At 42.3% G+C, this 23,596-nt stretch overlaps 1 protein-coding gene across 7 annotated transcripts in view; it reads right to left on the bottom strand.

The window, feature by feature from the left end:
- Positions 1 to 23,596, bottom strand: part of MAPK10 (mitogen-activated protein kinase 10) — a 323,601-nt gene that overhangs the window by 69,357 nt on the left and 230,648 nt on the right. For 5 of the 7 annotated variants that reach the window (XM_061583112.1, XM_061583111.1, XM_061583114.1 and 2 more), the window contains 5 exons: positions 22,784 to 22,913; positions 14,138 to 14,196; positions 10,934 to 11,072; positions 9,949 to 10,114; positions 1,551 to 1,622 (listed from right to left, as the gene is read on the bottom strand). In XM_061583112.1, coding sequence (XP_061439096.1) covers positions 1,551 to 1,622; positions 9,949 to 10,114; positions 10,934 to 11,072; positions 14,138 to 14,196; positions 22,784 to 22,913 — 566 coding nt within the window. Of the gene's footprint in view, positions 1 to 1,550; positions 1,623 to 5,692; positions 5,730 to 9,948; positions 10,115 to 10,933; positions 11,073 to 14,137; positions 14,197 to 14,696; positions 14,775 to 22,783; positions 22,914 to 23,596 lie in introns of those variants that run through there. The other 2 variants (XM_061583117.1, XM_061583116.1) reach the window with 2 other exon arrangements.

The raw sequence follows: 23,596 nt of genomic DNA, 5'->3' as shown, positions 1-23,596 counted from the left end.
AAGTGTAGTTTGTGAAGGGTACTGAAAGCTGTTAGAAGACTCCTGTTCCACTCACAGAGCTACAATTCTCGGAGTTTTCTGGGAAGAGGAAATGACTGTTAAACTACTCTGACAAATTGTAGCTCTGTGAGGAGACCAGGGGTCTCCTAACAATTCTCAGCACCCTTCACAAAGTACACATGGGAAAAGCCATGACTGTTTAAAGTGGAATAAAAATGGAATAAATGTCTGGTGTGAATGTGGCCAACAGTACTCAGCTTTAATCGTCATGGGTAAAAGTCTTAATCAGCAGCATTCCTCTCATATAAGTGATGCTGCAGGTGATCCTCAATATATCTTTTTATATATCTGCTGGCCCCTACAGATGAATGGCATCATGTCCATTCATCTGCTAATCTGTTCATGTGATTTTCAAATGCAAACTTCGCACACAGGAGATACTATCCTCCCATCTTTCAATAACAGCCTACCTTCCCTACATTTGGGGGCAGATGACCACAGCATGTTGGAAAGATTTACCCTATGTTAATCACTAAAAGGCACCAAATATTAATTAGTGCTCATGACCGTATGTCTATCACACCAGCTGTCAAAAAACTCCAAAGCCAATTTATTAAACAGTCTCTTCCTAGCCAGCAGATGGAAATCTTCCTTGTGTTTCTTTCAAAGCCGTGAGAATGTAATATAAATATGATGTTTTATTAATATAAATGCATTTTATTCCTCCCCTAAAATAAACAGGCAACTTTCTTTCTTTCCTAGATTGCAATTGTTTTCATTTTCTAATATTGCTTTCACCACCTTGAGAGATGGTAAAAAAAATATCACCAAAGCTCAAAATGAACAAGACAGAGTGGGGTGTGAAGGGTGAGCAGAGTTTTGTTAATGATACAGACCTCATGCACAAAAAAAGAGGAATGTTTATTCTGGAAATCTGGTTAGGAGTTCCATTTCTAGGAAGCTTCAAAGGATTGCTGATCTTTATTAGGCAACAAATGGGTAAGTCAAAACATTTAGAATAAAATGTTGTATTGACCCATCTCCAGAGTCCATACAACATCAAGGTGGACCCAAACTAACGATGCATTAGCAAGCAAAAGATTATGATGTCACCACAAACATCAAAAAAATACAATTTTCAAAACATTTAGCCAAAACCGGGAAAAACACAAAGCTTAAAGGAACAAATGGGCTATTTTCTTTAAAGTGCAATCAATAAGAAAAAGCATACAATTTTGTCATCAGTCGCTGGTTCTTTTATACCCCCAAAATGGCATTAACAAATATAAGGGTAAAGCATGAAAATCTGCATGATATCATTTGTCACAGAGCTGGTGGTTTTTTTGTTTGTTTGTTAGTTTTGTCATTTTGTTGCTATTTCCCAGGTGACTCCAATCATAATTGCAAACACCCCTAAAATTCAGCTTTTCACTTCTGTCTTTGTATTCTTCTCATATATTGTTTGCTTAATAGGAAAACTCAGGGATGAGGCTGCAGCGGATGGAAGAGAAATAATTCAATGAAGGTTGCAGCAAATGGAATAAGGATACAGTCCCTTCCTGGAAAGAGGATTTTGTGGCGCACCATTTCTCCCATAATGCATCCTACTGACCATATATCCACTAGAACAGCAGAGACAAAGAAGTGAAGAGAGAAAGGGAGGGGAAGGCAAAGTTAACTAAGACACTTTGGCTCCTATAGAAAGGGGGGGAAAGAGCAGGTTGATCAGAGAAAGGACAGCTTTATGTACCTTCCACCAAACATTTTTAAACACACACACAAAGATCTCATAAGCAGAAGTAGCACCATACCCAGACAATATCATTTTTTTCAGAATTTTATTTCACTTTAAAAAAAAACTTATTTCAAAATTCCTGACCCTTTTTTTAAAAAAAAATGTCCCAATTTAAATGTGTCGTGAGCCACAGGTAATGCTCTTTACTGTTTAGGGCTGCAGTCCTATACACACTTACTTTGGAGTAAGGCCCATGGAGTTCAACAGGGCTTAGGTTTGAATAGATATATATAGGATTGTACTTTGGACCTGTTCCATGTGGTTCCTGTCACGTTTAGCCCGTATGTGTTCAGTGACCATGTGCCAGCAGCACATTCCATATGGGCAACTCCCGTTTGACAATACCAAGAAAGAAATTGTGTATTCTAACTGCACGTGTTTGCTTTTCATTTTCAGTTACAGAAAATGTGAAATTTTAGAACAAATTAGAGTAAATTTGGGGAGAGGTGAAAGGATGAGACCTAATCATCCCAAGTTTGGTCTAGTTCGGGGATAGGGAACATATATCCCTCCAGATGTTGCTGGACTAAACTCCCATCATGCCTGATCATTCACCATGTTTTCTAGGACTGATGGGAGTTGGAGTTCAACAACATCTGGAAGGCCACAGGTTGCCCCTCCTTAGTGTAGCTCCTACCAAAAGCACCCAGGAGGCTATGGTCATAGAAGCTATGGCTGCCAAGTTGTGAGAACCTGTGCAAAACGAATCCAGTTCTGTGGTCAGACAGATGTACTGATTCCCACTTTCCCTCACTCCCAACTTCTAATGGGGCACATTTATAATCTCCTCCCTCTAGAAGCCACATCCAAATCCACACCAGTTCCTGCTTCATATTGTTACAAGTCTGGATTAACTGTCGAGGAGTGATGTTGTAGGTCTCCTTCACCTACAGCTACAGCAGCATAAGGACAATTGTCCTCTTGGCATGTTGCCACCCACCTGAGTATGCATGGAAATGATCCAGCCAAAATAGGGAGGGCCAATCCTGTAGGTCTTTCCCACCCAGTTATTGGGTAATGACAAGTGGGGAACATGCATATGATTGGCCCAACCCACATTGTCCCACCTTGTACACATACCACACTCACAGGGGATCACATTACAAGGAAGCCATCCCCATGCAGCTGCAGGCTTGTGTGAAGGGAGACACAGAGCACGGTTCTTCAATCTTGGGTCCCCAGATGTTCTTGGACTACAACTCCTATCATCCCCAGCCAGCTTAGCCACTGGGCAAGGGATCATGGGAACTGTAGTCCAACAACACATGGGGACCCAAACTTGAAGAACGCTGACATAGAGGATTCCTGATCTTCCATGTTATTCCTGTTTAAAGGGCAGCTAACTGAATGGCTTCCTTGCATATGTACTTCAAATTTTATCAGAAGTTGAAAGGGTGGGGAACCTATCCAAACTTTATATTTTAATTAAAAGTGCAGTTGTGTGGGTTTTTTAAGTTCTTTGATGGTAAGAAAAATGAGAGAAAACTAAAACAACACCCCAAAGTATGTTAAGTCAATAAATAAAGTTAGAATTTAAGTAAAACAATGCTTTTAAAACATTCAGTTCAGCAATCCTATACTTTAGAGCATGTCCAGAGTTTGAATCGTGCAGCTCCTGAAACTCAAAGAGCTCCAGCCTGCTAAGCATTCTACTCCCACGTATCAGCAGCAGCCAATGCCACCGGCATTGCAGGTCACCAGGGAGTTGCCCTCAGGGGTACAATCCACAACAGCAGCAAATGCACAGGGCTAATTCGAGCAAGTGGAACACAAAGGAAGCAGTTATCTTCATCCGTCAAGTCTGCTCTGGTGGGTCACACACAAAGGCCCCTTTCATGTGTTACTTGCATGAAGGGGGTATCACATGATTATTAGGCTGTGGGGCCACGTACCTGGTACTGTCCCCGATGTCAGTCATGCTCCTGGCAACATCTTACAGATGCTTAAGCATTAGCAATGCACACAGGCTTCTTCCCTGCTAAAGTGAGGTTGTCAGAAGGCATGGCCAAGCAGCAGGACCAAAGCTAGGAGTGGAGCCAACAGCAGGGCCTCACTCTCCAGGAATCACAAGACAGCCAAAAAGGGGGCTGGAATACATGTTTTTATGTAGGGAGATGAAGGCATCAGTCCCCAAAATACTGAGCTTTAGAGCAGCCCTTGAATATTCCAATTGACTGCAGTGGAGGTGAAGTTGGCTGTACAAGACAAAAGAAGAGGTTCCTAAACCCATATTTGTCTTGCAGCATTCATGGTGGGGCCAGTATTTGCAGGGGGGAAATCAGGCAAGGGGAAGGAGGTCTTTAATCCTTCCCCCACCTGCTAATATGTCTGCAGCTATTTTTCATCCATCTGGGCCCGAAGTCCAGAAATAAGTTCAGTAGGAAGAAAGAGATGCTAAGGAGCTGGGAGAACTGGCAAGCAGGGGAAAAGCTACACCTGATCCTCCTGTCCAGGATCCAGCTTGCTCAGGGCCAACCAGATATGATGGTGCCATTTTACATGTACAGTACTTGCCTTCGCCATTCATCAGGTGAGGGGTGTCCCTCTTACTTTAATACAGAAGACCACACTGCAGAAGGGTGCTGAACAGCAAACCCTGCCTCCCTCATCTTGCCTCCCTGTGGTCGATTGCTCCAGCCAGGGCTGGCGTCAGACTGCTGCGGGCATCAGAATCTCACCATATGGGAAAATGGAGAGGATGGATTCAGTGTTCACTTCAAGTCTAGTACTTCTCAAAAAGTGATATTTTGAAGTTAATTTATAAAACAAATTTAGGGGTAATCTAGCCAAAGCTAATCCCCTTTTAAGTCCAAATGACTCTAGTTGAAGACAATGTAACATATTCTAAATCAACTCTTTCACAGAGGACCAAACTACCTGTTCCACACTATGCACCTCTTTACCCTGGCCTTCGACGCCTGAGGTGTATATTTTTAGGACCCACGCTATTTTCTGTGGTGTTGTTTAGGTTGTGCCGTCCCCTCCATGTGCGCGTATGTGAACACTTTAATACACCTGGTTGAGCTACCTCTTGTGTTGCTGTGTCAGCAGTGCGCATGCCTGCCATTGCCCAAGATTGTGGTGGGGGTGTCAACACGCCACCACCATCTTGGGTGATAGCAACAGGAGGTGCGACCGGGTGTATTTAAGCATGCATCGGCTGTGCATGCAAGCACTGGTAGTGTTGCCTGGGAAAATAGAGCTCCCACTCTATGATTCAAGCCACCATCTGGTTGTGCCCCATAACCCAATTCTGGCAGAAGTTCCACCCTTCCACCTGCAGGGGCCCTCAGTCAGCCACAGGGACCCTTGGCCATTGCAGGGGGCCTCTGCCAGTGCCCGACCTGGCCACCCGATGGCACCAGATCTGGCTCCAGCCACTTTCCTCCATCCCCAGCACTGATAGTAAAAGTGAGTCAGGAAGTGGGGGAAGTGGCTGGTGCAATGGTGGAGAGGTCAAGCCCAGCAGAAGAAAGGGTTTTGTGGCTTCTCTCCTATGCACTCCATTTACTGTTGAAGCAAGACACATATACACAGCTTTATGTGTGGCCTGGGCAAACATGCAAGAAGAGCCAGTTCCTTCACTGCAGCAGCCTCAAGGAAGAAGGAGTTCCCAGTCTTCTGGGTCCTCACTGACAGCTGCTGCTTCCTGCATGGGTGAAGAAGTTCCTTCTTCAAATCACTGAGTTCACAAGAAGAACCAGCAAATAGCAGTTCTACCTGGGGATTTACCATGTCAGCTGTAGTTATGACCCCGGGGATGCTTAATAATGATGGCGTAAAGACTTCAAATGGGGGCGGCCCAGAATATGAACTCCCCACTGCTCAAACATTTTGAGTTGGGTGCAGCCCCCAGGTCCAGTTGGAGCTGTCTCAAAATGGAGTTGAGACACTGCCTCTCCCCTGCAATTATTTTCACCTCCTCAGGCTTTACCTTGGAAAAAGAGAGAGAGGTTTAAAAAGCAAAGAAGAGGTCTCACTGTCCCAGAAATCCTGGCAAGAAATTGGGCTCTGCCCATCATTTCTGGCTAAGGTGAGGTCATACCAGGCATCTTCTCCATGGCAGTGAGCCTTATCCCACATCACTCTGTTATTCAAACACTACTAGAGAGTTGTGGGTAGGCATACCAGGTTGCAACCTAGAGATCTGTAACATTAAATTCTCCAGCAGGGGAGATGAGGCACCCATACAATCTGCTGCTCATTCCACACCCAGTCCTCTCTGCCAGAGTTTATAATGTGCAGAATTCCATGTGAGGTGCACAGCAGGTATGGAAAGGGACACAGGTGACAGAGGTGGAAAAGGCAGGAAAACCACCAGCTGCCACATCGCCTGCTTCACTAGGCAGTGTACAGGTCTTCTGGACTACAACTTCCACCAGCCCCAGTGAGCTTGGCTGGAGCTGATGGAAGCTGAAGTCCAACAACATCCAGAGGGCACCAGGTTCGTGAAGGCAGGTGTACCTTCACCAGGTTCCAGTCTGGCAACTTTAGCAGCATGGAGTCCCACTATGGGGTTAGCGCAGCCACTTCCCTCTGGTAACAAACAGTCAGAGGCCCAGTGTGTATATTTTATGATGATCATTTGGTCTATCAAAGAGATTTCTTCTCTTTTTCTCTCTCCCTCTTTCCCCCCCTCTCCTTTAAACAGAAACAAAAACAAGCACTAGCAAGTCATTTGTTTTGGTTAAACAAAACAAAGGTGCAATGCTTGATTGTACACTACACTCAACATCTAAGGCCCTCCTTCAGGTGCCTACTCCGAGGGAAGCTCGGAGGTTGGCAACAAGGAAGAAGGCCTTCTCAGTGGTGGCCCCCAAATTATGGAATGAAATCTTTGACGAGGTGCGCCTGGTGCCATCACTGTTATCTTTTCGGTGCCAGGTCAAGACTTTCCGCTTCTCCCAGGCATTTTAGCATGTGTTTTTAAATTGTTTTAATTTTTTTAAATTGTGTTTTAAATTGTTTTTAAAAGATGTGTTTTAAATTTGTATGTTTGTTTTTAATGTTTTTAGTTACTGTAAACTGCCCAGAGAGCTTTGGCTATGGGGCGGTATACAAATACAATAAATAAATAAAAATAAATAAATTGATAGCGGGGGGAAAGAAAAAGGCTGACATTGGGTGTACAGGACAGCAAAGGCATGCCTGACATAGTGGAGTAGCTCTCACTGTTAAAGGAGGCAGCAGTTTGAGGACCTTGGGAACAGAGTGCAGCAAAATGGTGGCAAAGTATATGCAGCCTCCATAGAGTCAGGTGCCAAGAGAAAATGAAAGCATGGAACTGGCCTTCAGCAGGCAAGATGCATTGGTGGAGGGAGATTAAATCAAAATGTACCAAAATATTTCCCTCCTGAAATGTCGGCTAGCAAGGACTAGTCAAATAGAGAGGAAAACTAAAAAGTAAGCTCGCTCGCTCTTGTACCACACCAAGCACTTCTGTGAATTCAAAAATAAAGTGTCAGTTACAGCCCAAGCATAATAGGCAACAGCCAAAAGATGTAAGCTTTTCCCCTCCTGGCTTGGCTTCCATTGACAGATAAATGCCTGTACTGCCATGAAGCAATGATACTGGATTGTACATTGTATGATAACTGATTCTATCATTTACATGTGCTCAGGTTATCAATGCAATGACTGTATGTATTTATTTATTTAATATCCTGCTCTTCCTTCTAGAAGGAGCCCAGGGCAGCAAACAAAAACACTAAAAACTCTGATAGCTGCTTTAACATTCTTGATTAAGAAGATTTTAACATTTATTTTCCCTTTAAATTATTACTGAAAGAAAACTTTCACTTTTAGCTGATAACTAGTACTAGAATCGCCTTCAGCTCTAGCCATCAGTTTTAAACTGAGAAACGCAAGGTGTGCTGTAACTGCAGACAAATTTAAATAACAAAGAAATCGGGCTAAAATAGCTATCTAATTGCAAGCTCGCAAACTGCTATCAGATGTCAGTTAAAAGTGCTGCAGCATGCTAATTGGATTCCATAAAATTGGAAAATAAATGGCCTAGAAGTTACACTACTTCCCTGTTACAAAAGGGGTCTTCATTTTAAGATTACTTGGGCAGCAGAAATAGGAGTCTAATGGATTTATTTCTATTGTGTTACTTGCTCTTTTCTCTTCAGCATGGGTCACCCAATATTTAAAACATATGCAGCACTGATTTAATACTGTACTGCTGATAGGGATTTTTTAAAAAGCACAGAGAGAAAAGAATGCTTGACCTGATGAGATTATTTGTGCATAAAGAAAATAATCCCCCTCTCTCTTCCTAACAGGCCAGGTGAATCAGATAGAGTCCTAAAAATAGCAAAAATACAGTTTCAGTGCAGTTATACAGCAACAAGCTTACATCAGATGTGGGAAACTTTGGGCCCTCCAGATGCGATGAGGAGGGTTTGCAGCAATCGTCAAGTCACAGGTTGATGCATGGATACTACATGTGATCGTGGCAGCATTTATTTATTTTAGTTTACAAATTGACAAACCCCTTCACAGCCTAAAGCCTTCAAAGCAATGTACAAGAACATAAAAATAAGATACAAAAAAAATACAAACCTGATGCCCAACAGTTCATGGGGGCTTTCCCTGCCTTCCCCTTGCCTTAGGTGAGTCTGTGAAAGGGAGGATACCATGCAGAGGGTCGCAGAGAAGCCTGTGCACCCTCTTACACTCATGATGACATAATGATGCCCTAGAGTCTTCACCAATTTGGAATGGGACAAATTTTCAGTTGGGTTTATTCAAGATATCTAGCAGACGTCTTGCAAATTAACCCAATTGTTAACTGGACTAGGTGTCATCTGCCATCACTAGGCTTAATAGTAGATTTTGAAAGAGTGTTTATAGGATCTTGGTATACCTCATTAAGGAAGGCTTTCACAAGGTTGAGGTATCAGTCCATAGCCTTAGCTTACCTTGAAGATACATTTTCCTAAACTGCTTTGGATCAATGCTTGTATATACAGACAAGAAGTCAATGATATTGATTTAGATCCTAACTAAAGTTCCTTTGGCACTTGAAAATATGCTCCAGTTGGTTGGGGGACCCACCCGAGCAGCATGAGTGGTGATGCAGAGAGAATGGGAGGTTGATGAAAAATGCTAACCTGCCTTGTATTCCATCAGGAGCCTCTGCTGGATCCCAGTTCTTTCCATTAGTGGAGGGCTAGTTAGAATTCAAGTCATTGTCTGTTTTTTGCTGTAGAACACTATGTATAAAGTGCTTAGAGCTGGATTCTTGCCTGGTCTTTGTGTTGGTTCTGTGATATCAATGTTACTGTGTTTAAAACCCTCTGTTTTCTCTTGCACAACCAGGATAAATATATCTTCTATAAGAACCTCCCCATTTGCAGAGCCACTGGCAGCAAATAAAAAATATACAAATATGTGCAATTGAACACAGTCTCTGTGTTACACTGGAGATAATTTAAGTTTCTGTTGCAAATGTTATCTTGTTATTGTTCTCTGCTTGCTTGATTTTACAATATATTTTGCCAGCCACAGGGCTGGATGTTGTTTACTTATCTTTTTAGTTTTATGGTGATCCATGGTTTTAAGCACACAAACTAACTGGAATATAGGTCCAAGTTCCTTTGTTTTGAAAGGATGTGCAGCTCTAGGGCAACAAGTTACTAACAGGGGCCATAGTTTGAATTGAGAGAGGCCTGGAGGGCCAGCCACTGTAATCTTTGACCCATACCCACTGACTCCTAGAAGTCTCACCAAGGCAAATAGCTCTTTTGCCTTTTTCTTCCCACTGTGATGAAGAAATGTTCTGTCTAAATTCTCTTCCTGTACACATAGAGCATCATATCCATTTCGGTGGTCTCCATATTTGTTTCTTAACTGTAGTTCTATCTGCATCACACACTATGTAGTTATCCTGTCTTCAATAATCAAGTGGATAACCTTAGAAGTGTCAGTGTTTCAACAGCTACTATAGTAGGTGATAATGTTGTTGGTTTTATGCTGGTGAAAAGCTTTATTGGATGATATCTGCACAATAAGGTTTATTAAAGACACAAGAGCTGCTTTCTCTTTTTCTTTTTTTGGCCTGGCCAGTTAGCAATCCTAGCTTTACTCCATTCATATGCTCATTCAAATCATGTGTATGTGTGCATGTGTATTTATATATATCCTACCATTCTCCTTGTAGCCCATTCCCAAGATGACCTCTGGTGCTCTGTAATAACGTGTGACCACATAGGGAGTCATCATGAAGCTAGTGCCTGCGGTCCTGGCCAGTCCAAAATCCAGGATCTTCAACGTGCAATCAGATTTTACCACAATATTACTGGGTTTTAAATCCTGAAAGAGACAAGAAAGAAAGAAAAAACAGGAATAAGTTCTACTTACAAGTATGGAAGACGAATCTGCCCATTTTGGTTCGCTACATTTCTCATTTTTCCAATCCTAAATTCAGTTCTGCCCATTTCCACAGCAATTTGGGATTTTTTAAAAAAAATCCTCATGAAATTCCACCAGTATTTTAGTGCAAATTTCTCCAAACATACACAAGTTCGCAATGCAATTTCTCCTAAATTAATGCATTTTTGTATGTTATTTTTAATATACAAGTTAGCATATGCATTTCTACATTGACACTATGCCTGACTATATACATTTTTTGTATACCTTACTTTGCTGGAGAACTGCATTGCAAAATTCAGAGAAGTGTGAATTTCAAAGGACGGCTGTGTTTCTGTTCTCGTATTGCTTCAGAAAGCGCAAAAAAGATTAACCCTTAAATGTGATTTGCATTGAATTTCTCCCCCATGCTGATGTACAAGACATACTAGGTGCAATGTTGCTTTATATCTGCTTTGGTCGAACTGCAGGACTAGAGAACATACCCCGAGTGAGGTGAATGATCCAAGAGAGGGGATAGAGCAGGAGGATGTGGCCAATTAAAACTTAAGATTGGTCATCCAGAGAGACAAGGGAGGTAGTGTTTGTTCTAAAAAGAGCATTGTCCCAGGAATCCTGGGTCCAGGTAGAAGCGAATGCTCCAAAGAACAGAAGATACACTGGAAACGTTTTCAGCATTTTTTTTATTTCAAATTTTTCTTTCCTGTACGACCCTTGTCCTTTTTGGTGGGGAGGGTGTTAAGCGGAAGGCTAACTTACCCTGTGAATGATGCCTGCAGAGTGAAGATGCTTGATGCCACAAAGCATTTGATAAAGCAGATACGACATTCGCTCATGGTCTAGCTCCATCTGAATCACCTGGCACAAGTTGGCATCCATCAGCTCCATTACTAAATAGCTAAAGAGAAGAATAAAGCCACATGATCACTACTTATCATGGATCAGATGCAACACTCCATCAGAAATCATTTTAATGGGTATAAGAATTAGACAACACCAACAACAAAAAAAGCAAGGAAAGAGACAATTCCACAGAATTGTGATGCAGCTGAGGGTAGGGAGTAGGTGAGATCTTACTGAGTGTGGTGTTGGCGTCTACATATTTAACATAAACATCCGTTTCCCCCACTAGCTTAATTTTATTCTTTAGTAACTAGGGTGAACGGAGTACATTCTGTATGCTCGCTGCAGCCTTCCACTCTCTTATAGGATCTCTCTCTCTTTCTCTCTCTCTCTCTCCCTTCAAGACCCTCCAGAAGACCTCTTCATATGAAGCCACCTTATAGCAGAATAAGGAATTCAGTACTGTCTGTTTGCCTGGCAGAGGCAGTATGCTTCTGTAAACCAGTTGCCGGAAGCCGCAGGAAGAGAGAGTGCACTTGTGCTCAGGTTCTGCTTGCAGGCTTCCCATGGGCATCTGGTTGGCCACTGTGAGAACAGGATGCTGGACTACATGGGCCACTGGCCTGATCCAGCAGGCTCTTCTTATGTTCTTATGGCAACATTTCTAGTACCAGCAGTCCTTTTAATTGCAGAAGCCAGAGAATGAAATTCCTGTTTTCTACCACTGAGCTTTGTCTCCATCCTAAATAACAGAAAAAGGCTTTGATCCAATGGCATGAATACCACGATGATTGAAAGTCTTTTATCTGCTGCAGCCTTCATCTGCCTTCACAGCTGTGTAACATACACATTGTTATCCTCCACTAGTTCTGCCATTGAGGACATTCTTGGATTGTCAGGTTCCTCTCCCTCGACCTTACCACCATGGGTGACCCTGCTGGGAGTACATGACTCCCGACAGCATTGCTCATAGGGTTCATAGAATCATAGAATAGTAGAGTTGGAAGGGGCCTACAAGGCCATCGAGTCCAACCCCCTGTGTCATTGGAACACAAAAGCCCACTCACCACTACAAGGTGACGATCCATCGAGTGGGCTATTGTGCTTATCACACTCTTGACAATAAAGAAACCTTCCATTAATAATTGCAAGGGGGGGAGTTGATCAATAATTATTGTGCATATGAAACAAAAAACACAACAAAAAACAGTGCTGGCTTCTTATGCCAACACTGGCATCAAGGGTATCAGTGGAATTGGTTAGGGATGGAGAGAAGGGCAAACAAAAGAGAGAGTCCCAAAACTCCTAAACTTTGACTTGCATCCAAGTGGTTAAGGGGTAGGGGCAGGTGCTACTAGAGATGAGGAAGACTTCTGAAATTTGCCTAGAATTAACTTGGATATTACCGAAAATCTTCCCCAAAAAACAGACGTTCCTAGGTAATTTTTCCTAGCCAATTTGAAAGGCTTGCAGAAATTACTGGTGCATCTCTGCGGCCCTCCCCTATCCCCAAAAGCTATTTCCTGCCAGCCCCCAAACAATTCCCCCTTCCCTTTCCTTACCATGCAACAAGATGATGGCAAGAATAGAAGTGAGGGTGCATGAAGGGATGGATATTATCCTCCCTTCCTCCTCTCCATTGCCCTATCACACTGAGTAACAGTGTGGCAGGGCACATTAAGTACATAAAGAACCTGCTGGATGAGGCCAGTGGCCCATCTAGTCCAGCATCTTGTTCTCACAGTGGCCAGCCAGATGCCTATGGGAAGCCTGCAAGCAGGATCTGAGTGCAAAAGCACTCTCCTCTCCTGCAGTTTCCAGCAACTGGTATTCAGAAGCATATAGCTCCTGATTGTGGAGGCAGAACACAGCCATCATGGCTGGTCACCATTGATAGATTCATCTGCCACAAATTTGTCTAATCCTCTTTTGACTTGGTGGACATTGCTGCCTCTTGTAGGGTTGAATTCCATAGTTTAACTATGTGCTGAGTGAAGAAGAACTTTCTTTTGTCTGTCCTGAATCTTCCAACATTCAGTTTCATCGGATGTCCATGAGTTCTAGTGTTATGAGAGAGGGGTGATGGGGGATGTAGTTTTCCCGGGGGCATCGTAATTGCCAAGGGTATCTCAGAAAAGTTTTAAAAACACAGACATATCACAGTGTAAGGAGAACACTTGGTTCTTCAACCAACATTCTGCCCTAACATTATAGGGCAACCTGTGGATAGCGAAAGAAATTAACAAAAAGGGCAGGATAAGCAGAGTGTGGCCAACCAGAAACACTTCTGGATTACCTTAAATTTCATTCAGATCAGGTTCTCATTACGTGCCAAGCAATAGCAGACAATGCTCAGTGGAGATACTAGCAATTCTCTGCTTTGTCCCTAGGCAAATGATTTTTACAGAATCATAGGTTATCAGAAAATAGATATGAAAGAGGAAAAAATGTTTCACATCCCTCCGTTCTTTTTCTTTTTCAAAAAAGGCAAGTGAATTACCCACCTTTCAAAAGCCTGCACACCTCAGGGAGGTAACAGGCGCTGCGTAAGGAAGCTATCAACACAAAGGAATTAAACGGAGCTCCTTAGAGCCATTCAGATTCCTTTGCACATGTGCAGATGTTCAGACTCTCCCCTCACCCCAACCTCACTCCTGCATTTTCTCAAGAACCTCCATTAGGATGCTTTGCACACATTTTCCATTTCTGCACTTCCTACACTGAGGTGGAAAGAGCTTTTCTGAAATACCTAAAGGCAGCGGACAGATAGTCTTGAGTTCTCTGAGTCTTTCTTTTTATCCTTTGTAGCTTTTCAGTTTTCACAGAACAATAATTAACAACATAACACAAGCACAAAAAATGGCAGGATATTCAATTCTCCTGTTCTCTCCCCCCTCCCCCCCATGTAGATACAAAATATAGCACTGACAAGAAGAAATGAAAGATTGTCCATCAGGTCACCACCTCATGTAGTTTTCAAGGAGAAGGTGCACTTTCCCTTCAGTCATTCCTGGATTTTAATTTTCACTACAGAGAACAATGCCTTCATCTCCCTCTGTTCTTTCCCACCCCCACCCCAATAGCAAAGATTTTGCTTTCGCTTATGTCCACATTACTTACACATCCTGGAACTCCTCCAGAGATTTCTGTGGTGTGAAGACATTTAATAAACTGATAATCTGAAAAGCAGCGAGAGAGGAAAGGGGAGAGTGAGAAAGAATGATAATAAGCAGTTGATCAGATTATGACAGATTGCTCTACTGAAATAGCAGCGGCTCTTTAAAACTGCTCAGTTTTTACCTGAATCTATCCTCCTACAAGAGCTTAATTAAAATAAAAAATTAAAAGGAACCCACCAACTGCAGATCACGAAGGCAAACGCTGAAAAGGTGGAGGCCATGACTGCATACGTGTTGCTCATCTGATTCAACAAAAGCAGAGCAATGTTTGCCTCTAAACTGGGAGTTCTATGAGTGCACATTCAGACTTGCTGAAAACAAACATATAGAATTTGCAAAACTATGAAACACCATATTAATGATGTTTGCCAGAGAAGGATGGGGAGGGTACGAAAGGCATTGGAGCTTCAGAAAAACAACCACCTGCCTATTAAAAACAAAGATTTGGATTGGTTTGTTTCCTACTGTTTACTGCTGTTGCTGCTTCTACTAATAAATACCTTCTCCTGCTCCTGCCACTGTTGGTAGCTGTAGACTGGATTGCAATGAAAAGGTGCTGGTGTTGATATTGTCACTACCTTTAGTTAGTACCTACTGTAAAGCTGAAGGATGTGCCCTCCACTCCCAGCCCCAACTAAATGTATTCTGCACTCCCACATCCTCAGAGATGCAGCCCACAAATGAGGCCAATCACCAACAGCCAGTCAATTGACCCGAAGGAGCAGCACTAAGGTTTCTCTGGAGTAACAGACTGGGAATCCAACACAGTCATTTGGGGATTTGTTTTGCTTTGTTAAACTATCGAGCGGCAGTTGGTCTTTATCTGGCCTAGCACACAGGCATAAACTCACAGAGGCAAAATAAAATTGCCAAAAGAAACATGCTTTTCAATATGTTTCAGTACGCGTTATCTTCTGTCATCTCATTTGTGGAAAGCTACCCATCTAGAAGCCAAAATGATGAAACTGAGGTTATCATACTTTGGACACATCATGAGAAGACATGATTCATTAGAAATGACAATAATGCTGGGAAAAACAGAAGGGAGTAGAAAAAGAGGAAGGCCAAACAAGAGATGGATTGATTCCATAAAGGAAGCCACAGACCTGAACTTACAAGATCTGAACAGGGTGGTTCATGACAGATGCTCTTGGAGGTCACTGATTCATAGGGTCGCCATAAGTCGTAATCGACCTGAAGGCACACAACAACAACAACAACCCATCTAGGCCCATCCATGTCACTTCACCCCTCTCCCACCACCCATCCCATTATGCATCACACTGCCTCTCTTTTCCTAACTTTGGCCCCATCAGCGCTATAGGTTTAAAGCAGTATCGTACCACCTTAAAGAGTCATGGCTTCCCAGAAAAAGAATGCTGGGAACCGTAGTTTGTTAAGGATGCTGAGAGTTGTTGTGAGATGCCTGTTCCCCTCAAAAAGCAGCAATTCATTCCCAGAGTGGTTTAACAATCAATCCTTTTCCCCAGGGAGCTCTGGGAATTGTTGCTCTGTAACGGGAATAGGGGTCTCCTAATAACTCTCAACACCCGTAACAAACTACAGTTCCCAGGATTCTTTGGAGGAAGCCATGACTGTTTAAGGTGGTACAATACTGCTTTAAATGTATAGTGCTGATGGGACACTTACCTGGGTAATTTACACCTCCTTTCATCCCATAATCTCCCCATCCCCAGTACTACCCACTCTTTTTATCTTTGCCTCTCTCACCTGCTGCCAATGTTACACCAAGAGCTATTTTTTTTTTATTTCTTATACCTTGATCCATTACAGTGGACCTTGGTACGAGAACCAAAATACCAATGAATCCTGGGAGACCAGCGTTCCCTTAGATTTGTTTGTGACAGACAGGGCCTAGCACAGGCTTCCTGGCTCTGCATATGTTAAACCAAAATTGCAGACCTTAGCATCTCCAATGGAAAAAGCTTTGCACTTATGAGATGTGCCATCCTGGTAGATCTATAGCCCCTTTAAAGTACAAGAGATAAGGATATATTCCCCCAATAACAGCATCTTAACATTAAGAATTTGGCCATTAGAACCAGATTTTTTCACTGTGTATCTGATAGCGGACAGTAATGCGATGATTTTCACACTGAGCACCCTGTAAACAGGAATCCAACACTTGGCACTACCAGGACCCCAGCTCTTTCATTTCAAAGCATATTCCAGGATGTTCTTTGTTCTTCACCGGACATGGAGGCACTGCCGCTCGCTCCCCTTCCCACATTACATGTAACTTTATGAGCGGAAAAAGTTATTTAGGATCAGGATTCTGTAGAGTCAGGGTGCATCTTCTGGGCTTCCACGAGTTCCTCCCTGCTTCACATCACAACACAGCGCAGGACAACCAGACCAAGGAAGGCTGAGACCTCTCATGTTTAGGTCGAGGTTACACAGCAGGCACAACTTGGGTCCTGAGCTTGATACAAAGCTTCATTCCTGAATTTGAGTCCTAACATTTCTACAGGAGAGGTATTACTCCAATACTTTTATTTCTCTACTTTTTCTTCTCTTGGGTGTAAGTCTATGCATTCTTGGATGTGAGTAGCACAGGGTCTCCTATAACCTCTATAGACCTATCAATTGAATGAGTGCATTTAGCTAGAGGCTGCTTGAAGTTTCACTGTAAATTAATACTACATTTTTCCTATTTCCTCTTTGAATAAAGTTTACTTTTACTTATCTTTTGTGTGCTTTCTTGTTGGGTTGTGGGTGGGTTATACACACACACATATGGGCAAATCCAATTAAAAGCTGCCTGGACTCCTGGGAAGAGTGGGATATAAATCTAATAAATAAATAAATAAATAAATAAATAAAAGGTCCCATGAACTCTAAGTACATTTTGAGTCACTTGCACGTATACACACATCTGTAGGATTCACACATACACATGTTGATGTGTTTTTACACTAGCAATCTTTCTTTATTTACCATTAAATTTATATCCCACCTTGCCTCTCAAAAGGAGCCCAGAGAGGTAAACAAATGATAAAACACTAAAAACATAGTTCAAAACAAAGCATCTTAAAAATAGCTTCAAAACAAAACATCTTAAAAACAGCTTCAAAACAAAACATATTTTGAAAAATTCTTAAAAACAAATCATCTTAAAAACAATTCCAATACAGATACAGACTGGGATAAGGTCTCTAAGTAAAAGGCTTGTTGAAAAAGAAAGGTTTTGGGGACAGAAGTTTTCAGCTCTGAACCAAGAGGCATTATGGCTAGGGGTAGTGAACCTTTTTCAGCCAGAGAGCCACATTCCCTTGTGGGAAACCAGTGCTAGGTGTGGCAAAAGTGGGTGTGGTCAACCATACACCACTCTCCAACTTGGCAAGCAAGAGCTCAAGGACACATTTCAGCCAAGTAAAATCACTAGGGGGCACAGAGCTGAGCCAGTGTTGGGTGCGGACTGGGCAGAGTTCCAAGGGCTGGATAGAGAGGCCTAGTGGGCCACATTTGGCCCCCGTGCCTGATGTTCCTCGCTGTACTCTAGGGAATCTATTTCCCAGTGGCAAACTGAGCATACGTGGAAAGAAGTTTAACCTACCATTTTAATTGAATTTTGGCAATGAGAACCACATAAATCTGCAGCTGTGTCATATATATTTAATTCATGTAAATGTTAGAGTCTTAGATGCTGTGCAGTAATTACCTGAGTAATTTCAGTAAAGGAGAGAACTGAACTTAGAGGTTGAAATATTATATAAAATGTTAAAGTATTTTATTAAAATGTTAATTAAAAGAAGAAACTACTATCATCTGGGTCTTAAAACTGACAGAACAATCCTCTGGCAGCCCTTCAAACAGGCCATCCTCTGTAAAGTAGTGCACGCTGCCCCGCCCCCGCCCCAATACCTGGCTGTAGCTCTTCTTATCTCTGTTTGGTGCTCTGGGCCTTGATTTCTGCCTGAACTGGATGAGGTACTTGCCTCTGACTCTTCTAAATAACTGCTTGCTGGCCTAGTCTTGCGGGGCCCTGACAAAGGGTTTGCAACTGAGTGAGAGCTCAACATGGTTTTCTCTTTTTCTAACTGAGGGAGTTTGGTTCCAAAATCGCTCCCTCCCCCCCCCCGCAAAAAAAGGCCAAAGGCCCTTGGACGTGCAAGACAAGGCCAAGTGCAGAGTGGAGGCATCCTCAGGTCTTTATAGGCACCTGCCTTTCACATACAAGCATGGTGGGGAGCAGATGTCACTGACCCCATGTGAGAATTTATGAAATTCCCTATTTGGTAGCTTCCAAAGTCAAAACAATAAAGAGGATTGTTGTTGTTGCTGTTGTTGTTGATGATGATAATAGCTAGTAATTTAAAATGCAATATCAAAAACAGTTTAAAACAAATTACAGTAGGCCTCTGAACCAAGTCTGCTTTGGAATGACTAAGAAAGTGGCTTGATGGAAAAACAAGGAAGTGGATGGGTGATTCATTCTGGTTGCTTGTTGAAGGAAAAGACTTGGAGACACTGTCCTTGAATATATTTAAAGAAAAAGGGGGGACAGCGTGGGGTGGTGGTGGAAGGATCATAGCCCATTCCACAAGTTCTCCAGGCCACTGTTGCTTTAAAGTAGTTCTTGCTTGCGAATCAAAACTAAAAATGCTATGCTTTAAAATTTTGAGTCACTTACAGTACATACGCATCTGTAGGATTCGCACATTGAGGTGGGAAAAAGGTTCACTTTCAAAATCTAAATCTGAAATTTGGGAATTGGAATTTAAATGGCAACAACTGTGATTTTTGCGCTATTTGCTTCAAACCTCTGGGGGGGCGAGGACACTGCCCCATACCTCCCAGGCTATGCTAGGACTTCCAAGGACCCCAAGATAAATTATGGTGGAATATGTTTATACCGATTCCTTGCTAGACACAGCCTAATAATGTTGAACGGTCATAAGCAGATAGATTCATGTGCGGAATTTACCTACATCTCTGGCCTCAGGTGCAGTGTCATCGATTACGCCTTGATCTCGCATTCCCTGTTCAGGTTTATTTTGGACTTTTCTGTCGGCTCCAGACAGGATAGTGATCACCTTCCCCTTACCTTTTCCTTTTATCTACCAGAACGCGGTAACTTGCTCCTTACCCATAAACCAATGGCAAATCTAATCCACCCTACCCATAAAAGGACATTTTGGACTCCCACAGTAGCCTCTAATGTGGCCTTATTTCTCACTTCCCCCTCTGCCCTGTCCTTACAGAGGGAGATCATGCATGCTTCTGATTCATATTTAGCGTCAATAGCGTATAACTCCTTAATTATCAAACTTAAAGCCTCTATTATCCCACCATCTTCTTCCTTCAGGGCTCCTCCTACCACTGGTTTTCCCAGATGGTTTGATAAGGACTGTCTTGATGCTAAGAAACAGCTGAGACGGCTATACCTTCAATATCGACACCAAAATTTAACCACCCTCCCCCCTGAGTATTTTATTATCAAAAAATACTACAAGCATATGATAGTCATCAAAAAAAGGCAGGTGATGCACGAAGATTGGGAAGCCTTAATTCAAGCCTCCAGATCAAATAATTCAAAGTGTTTTTGGGAGCTGATTTCTGGTTCTATGAGCCCACTAAATCCGGCCCCTTGCCACATTTCCCCATACCTCTGGGAGAAATATTTTTCTGCAAACAACGAGACTGTAAATGCTGTTTCCTTTATTGATAATTTAACAAATCTTCCCACTTGGCCACCTGTAACCCAAAAAGAAATTATTGATTTGATTGCTAGCTTGAAATCCGGCAAAGCTCCTGGACCTGATAACATACTTTCTGAAATGTTGAAGGCGCACCAAGCTTGGTGGGCCCCTCTTCTAGCAAATTTCTTTACTCTGATCAATAATTCCGGATGCTTCCCTGAGTCTTGGCTTGAATCCATAGTTATCCCTATATTTAAAAAAGGGAACAAAGAGGACCCAGCAAATTACCGCCCAATTAGCCTCCTTTCCATTATTGGCAAACTATATGCCTGCTACTTAAAAGAGAGACTCTCATCTTGGTTGGAGGAGGATAATATCCTTGGGAGGGAGCAGGCAGCTTTCCGGAAAGGTAGGTATGGGATAGAACACTGTGTGATTTTAAATCACTTAGCTGAAAAATACAAGAACCGCTGGGGTAACGGCCTGTTTGTTGCCTTTGTCGACTTGAAATCGGCTTTTGATTCCATCCCTAGGGAGATACTATGGGCGAAACTCGCAAAATCTACGATCGACAAGAGACTCCTCTTCTTAATTAGCCGTCTGCACCACCACACATCCTTTCGTGTTAGATGTAGTCATGAAGGTCATCTCACAAACCCCATTACTACAACAAAAGGAGTTAGACAAGGCTGCATACTAGCCCCACTTTTATTTAATTTTTTCATGAATGATCTGTCCCTTTATTGTCAATCCCCGGACTTCCACCCCCCTAAGTTAGCAAACCTGCATTGTCCCTTGTTATTGTATGCAGATGACGCTGTTCTCCTTTCTGTTTCTAAAGTTGGACTCAAACGCCTAACTAAAGCTTTTATGAGTTTCTGTCATGATAACAAACTATCTATAAACTTTTCCAAAACTAAGATCTTAGCTTTTGCCAAGCACTCTCCTGCTCACGCATGGACAATTAATACCCATAAAATAGAACAGGTTTCTCATTTCAAATACCTTGGTATACTTTTTCATTCCTCTCTGTCCTGGAATCCCCATATCCGAGGGGCTATTTCTACTGCTCGCAACTCAGCCAGTGGTATTCGAAGGTTCTTCTTCACTAAAGGAGGACAATACATTCCGGCAGCCCTAAAGGTTTTTAGATCCAAAACTATTTCTCAACTTCTCTACGGGGTACCTTTATGGATTGGCGCCTTCAACTCTTCTGCGGAGGCAGTTCTCTCCTTGTTTCTCAGACAAATTTTTGGCGTTCCCAGGTGCGTTCCTGCGGCGGTCCTTAGGTTAGAATCTGGCCTAGTCTCACTTGAGTCTCAAGCGTGGTTGGCCGCCCTAAATTTCTGGTTTAAAATGTCTTATGAAAAATCTACTGGCTATCTCCCTTTACTCTGGGAAGACTCTTTTACCTCGAAATGGGCCTGTACGTTTACAAATTACCTTGCAAGTATTGGCCTCTCAATTGAACATCTGATGTCCCTCGCTCCAGAGACAGTCAAACATTCTATCCGGACTCGTATCAACGATATGGACTTCCAACGCTCCATAACTGCAGCCACCTCGACCTGCTCTCCTATTCACTTTGGTCTGAGCTTTGTGCCTATGCTCAGTGCCCCTTATCTGGAAACTCTTACGATCCCCAAATATCGTCTAGCCTTTACAAAGGCTAGATTTAACTGTCTTATCTCTGCCTTACTTGAAGGGAGATTTAAACGTATCCCGTATGCAAACCGATTATGCCTTTGTGGTGTCAGCGCCATAGAAACTCTCTCTCATGTCATCTTTGAGTGCACCCTATATGACGATATTCGCTCCAAATTCATAACCCCCATCATAAATAAATACGCCTACAAACCGCTTAACTGTTTACTTTTACATCTTTTGTCAGCAGCTAATAAGGATACTATCCTGTCAGTTGCTAAATTTATTTTTGCGGCTCAATCAATTCGGAAGGCATCTATCCTTTCAGAAGCTTCCGCCACCCAACTGTAACTGTTTTCCTTGTTGTTTTATTGTTTTACTGTTTTAACATGACTGCAACTTTGTAACCTTTTATTATAAACGTATGTAGTTTTATTTATAAATGTCTTTTGGTCTATGACCGTATCAATAAAGATTGATTGATTGATTGATTGATTGTGATTTTTGCAATTGTTAATTCCTACTCTCCCACAACTGAAGCAGCCATCTCCTGCCTCACTACATTGAAAATAGCTGTGTGAACCAATCCTATAGGAAAACATCCCTGGAGTGGAGGGGGAAATACTTGTTGAAGAAAAAAAGTCTGATCTGTGCTGGAAGAGAACTCCACTCTTCACCACTAGATGAGGAGATTGCAAAAAGAAAAGGATTCCAAAGAAAGATCAAACATTTCCACTTGAAAGAGAACTCAAGGTTCACTCCTCAACTGCTTTACCCCATATCAGTAAATTCTGACCTTGACCTTAATCATAATCATAATCCTATTTCCACAAGCACAAACGCTATCCAGTATTAGCATATACCAGTTATGTAGCTGTGGACTGGATAATAAGAGCACAATTGATCTACTGCTGCACAAGAGAATGGAAATTGAATTGGTTTTCCACTGGTCTCCACGGGACTTTCATAAGATTTAAATAGAAGATCTCCATAACGACAGCATAATCAAATATTCTGATCCAAGGTTCAGTAAGTGCAGCTAAGTTTTTGCCTTTTTCTGACACCTCCTTTTGGGAAGGGAATAATGCAGCTCTGATCATAACCATACCTCTGCACAACAATCGGGGGAGGAATATTCTGGAACACCAGGTAACACAGAATCGTGTTTTTAAATTAACAGGTGATAAAATGAGCTTCTCATAAAGGCATAACATTATGTCTCTCGCTTTGCAGTGTTAAGTGTTCATGCTTCTCAATCCCACCACCAGAAAGAAACTCACATTTTTGTGATTCACACACTTCATGAGGACTAGCTCCCTGTAAGCTCGCTTAGCATGTGTTTGATTTTGAAACGGCCTGCTGAGCTTCTTGATGGCCACATTTCTGTCGAGAACAGCATCATATGCAGCACTGGAAATGAAAAGGATAAGAACGATTACAGCAGGTCATTCCGTTTAAAGGCACATTTTGTATTATGTTTACTAATTAAAGATTTTTTTTCTTTCAACAGAAAAATGCATTTCTTGAATAGATCCAATCTCTTTCCAGGACTCGTCTACCTTTATCAGAAAAAATATGAAGGAATCCAGCTTGTCAGTGACATATAAAGGCATCATTGTTCACAGAAGCTGAAGCCAACAGTTTATTTCAGTGGTCACACTAGTTAAGTCTGAGTACTCATATATGAGCTGATTTACCTTCACAAGAAGGCATTGTGACTAGGCACCTTAATTCTAAATATCCAGGTGATCAAACGTTTCTGAAATATAATGATATGACATATATGATACCGATATTGACAGACTTATTAGTATACACCAGCCTTCTAATACAATCTTGTGCCCTCCAGACGGTTTAGATTTCAAATCCCATCAGCCCCAGCCAGCATGGTCAATGGTCAGGGATGATGGGAGTTGTAGTCCAACAACATCTGGAGGGCTTCAGGTGGGGGAAGACTGGTATACACCAACCTATACTGCACAGGACTGATGTACACTGAAAATCACTTGGGCACTTTGCCACACTCGCACATTTTGGTGAGCGCTGGATGCAACATTGGAAAGGTGGACAGTAGGTCTAATATGTACTCTATT

Source organism: Rhineura floridana, chromosome 9 (genome assembly GCF_030035675.1).
Source record: "Rhineura floridana isolate rRhiFlo1 chromosome 9, rRhiFlo1.hap2, whole genome shotgun sequence".
NCBI classification, from domain to species: domain Eukaryota; kingdom Metazoa; phylum Chordata; class Lepidosauria; order Squamata; family Rhineuridae; genus Rhineura; species Rhineura floridana.
Note: the sequence above shows the minus strand (reverse complement) of the source record. Positions and strands in the feature narration are given on the sequence as shown.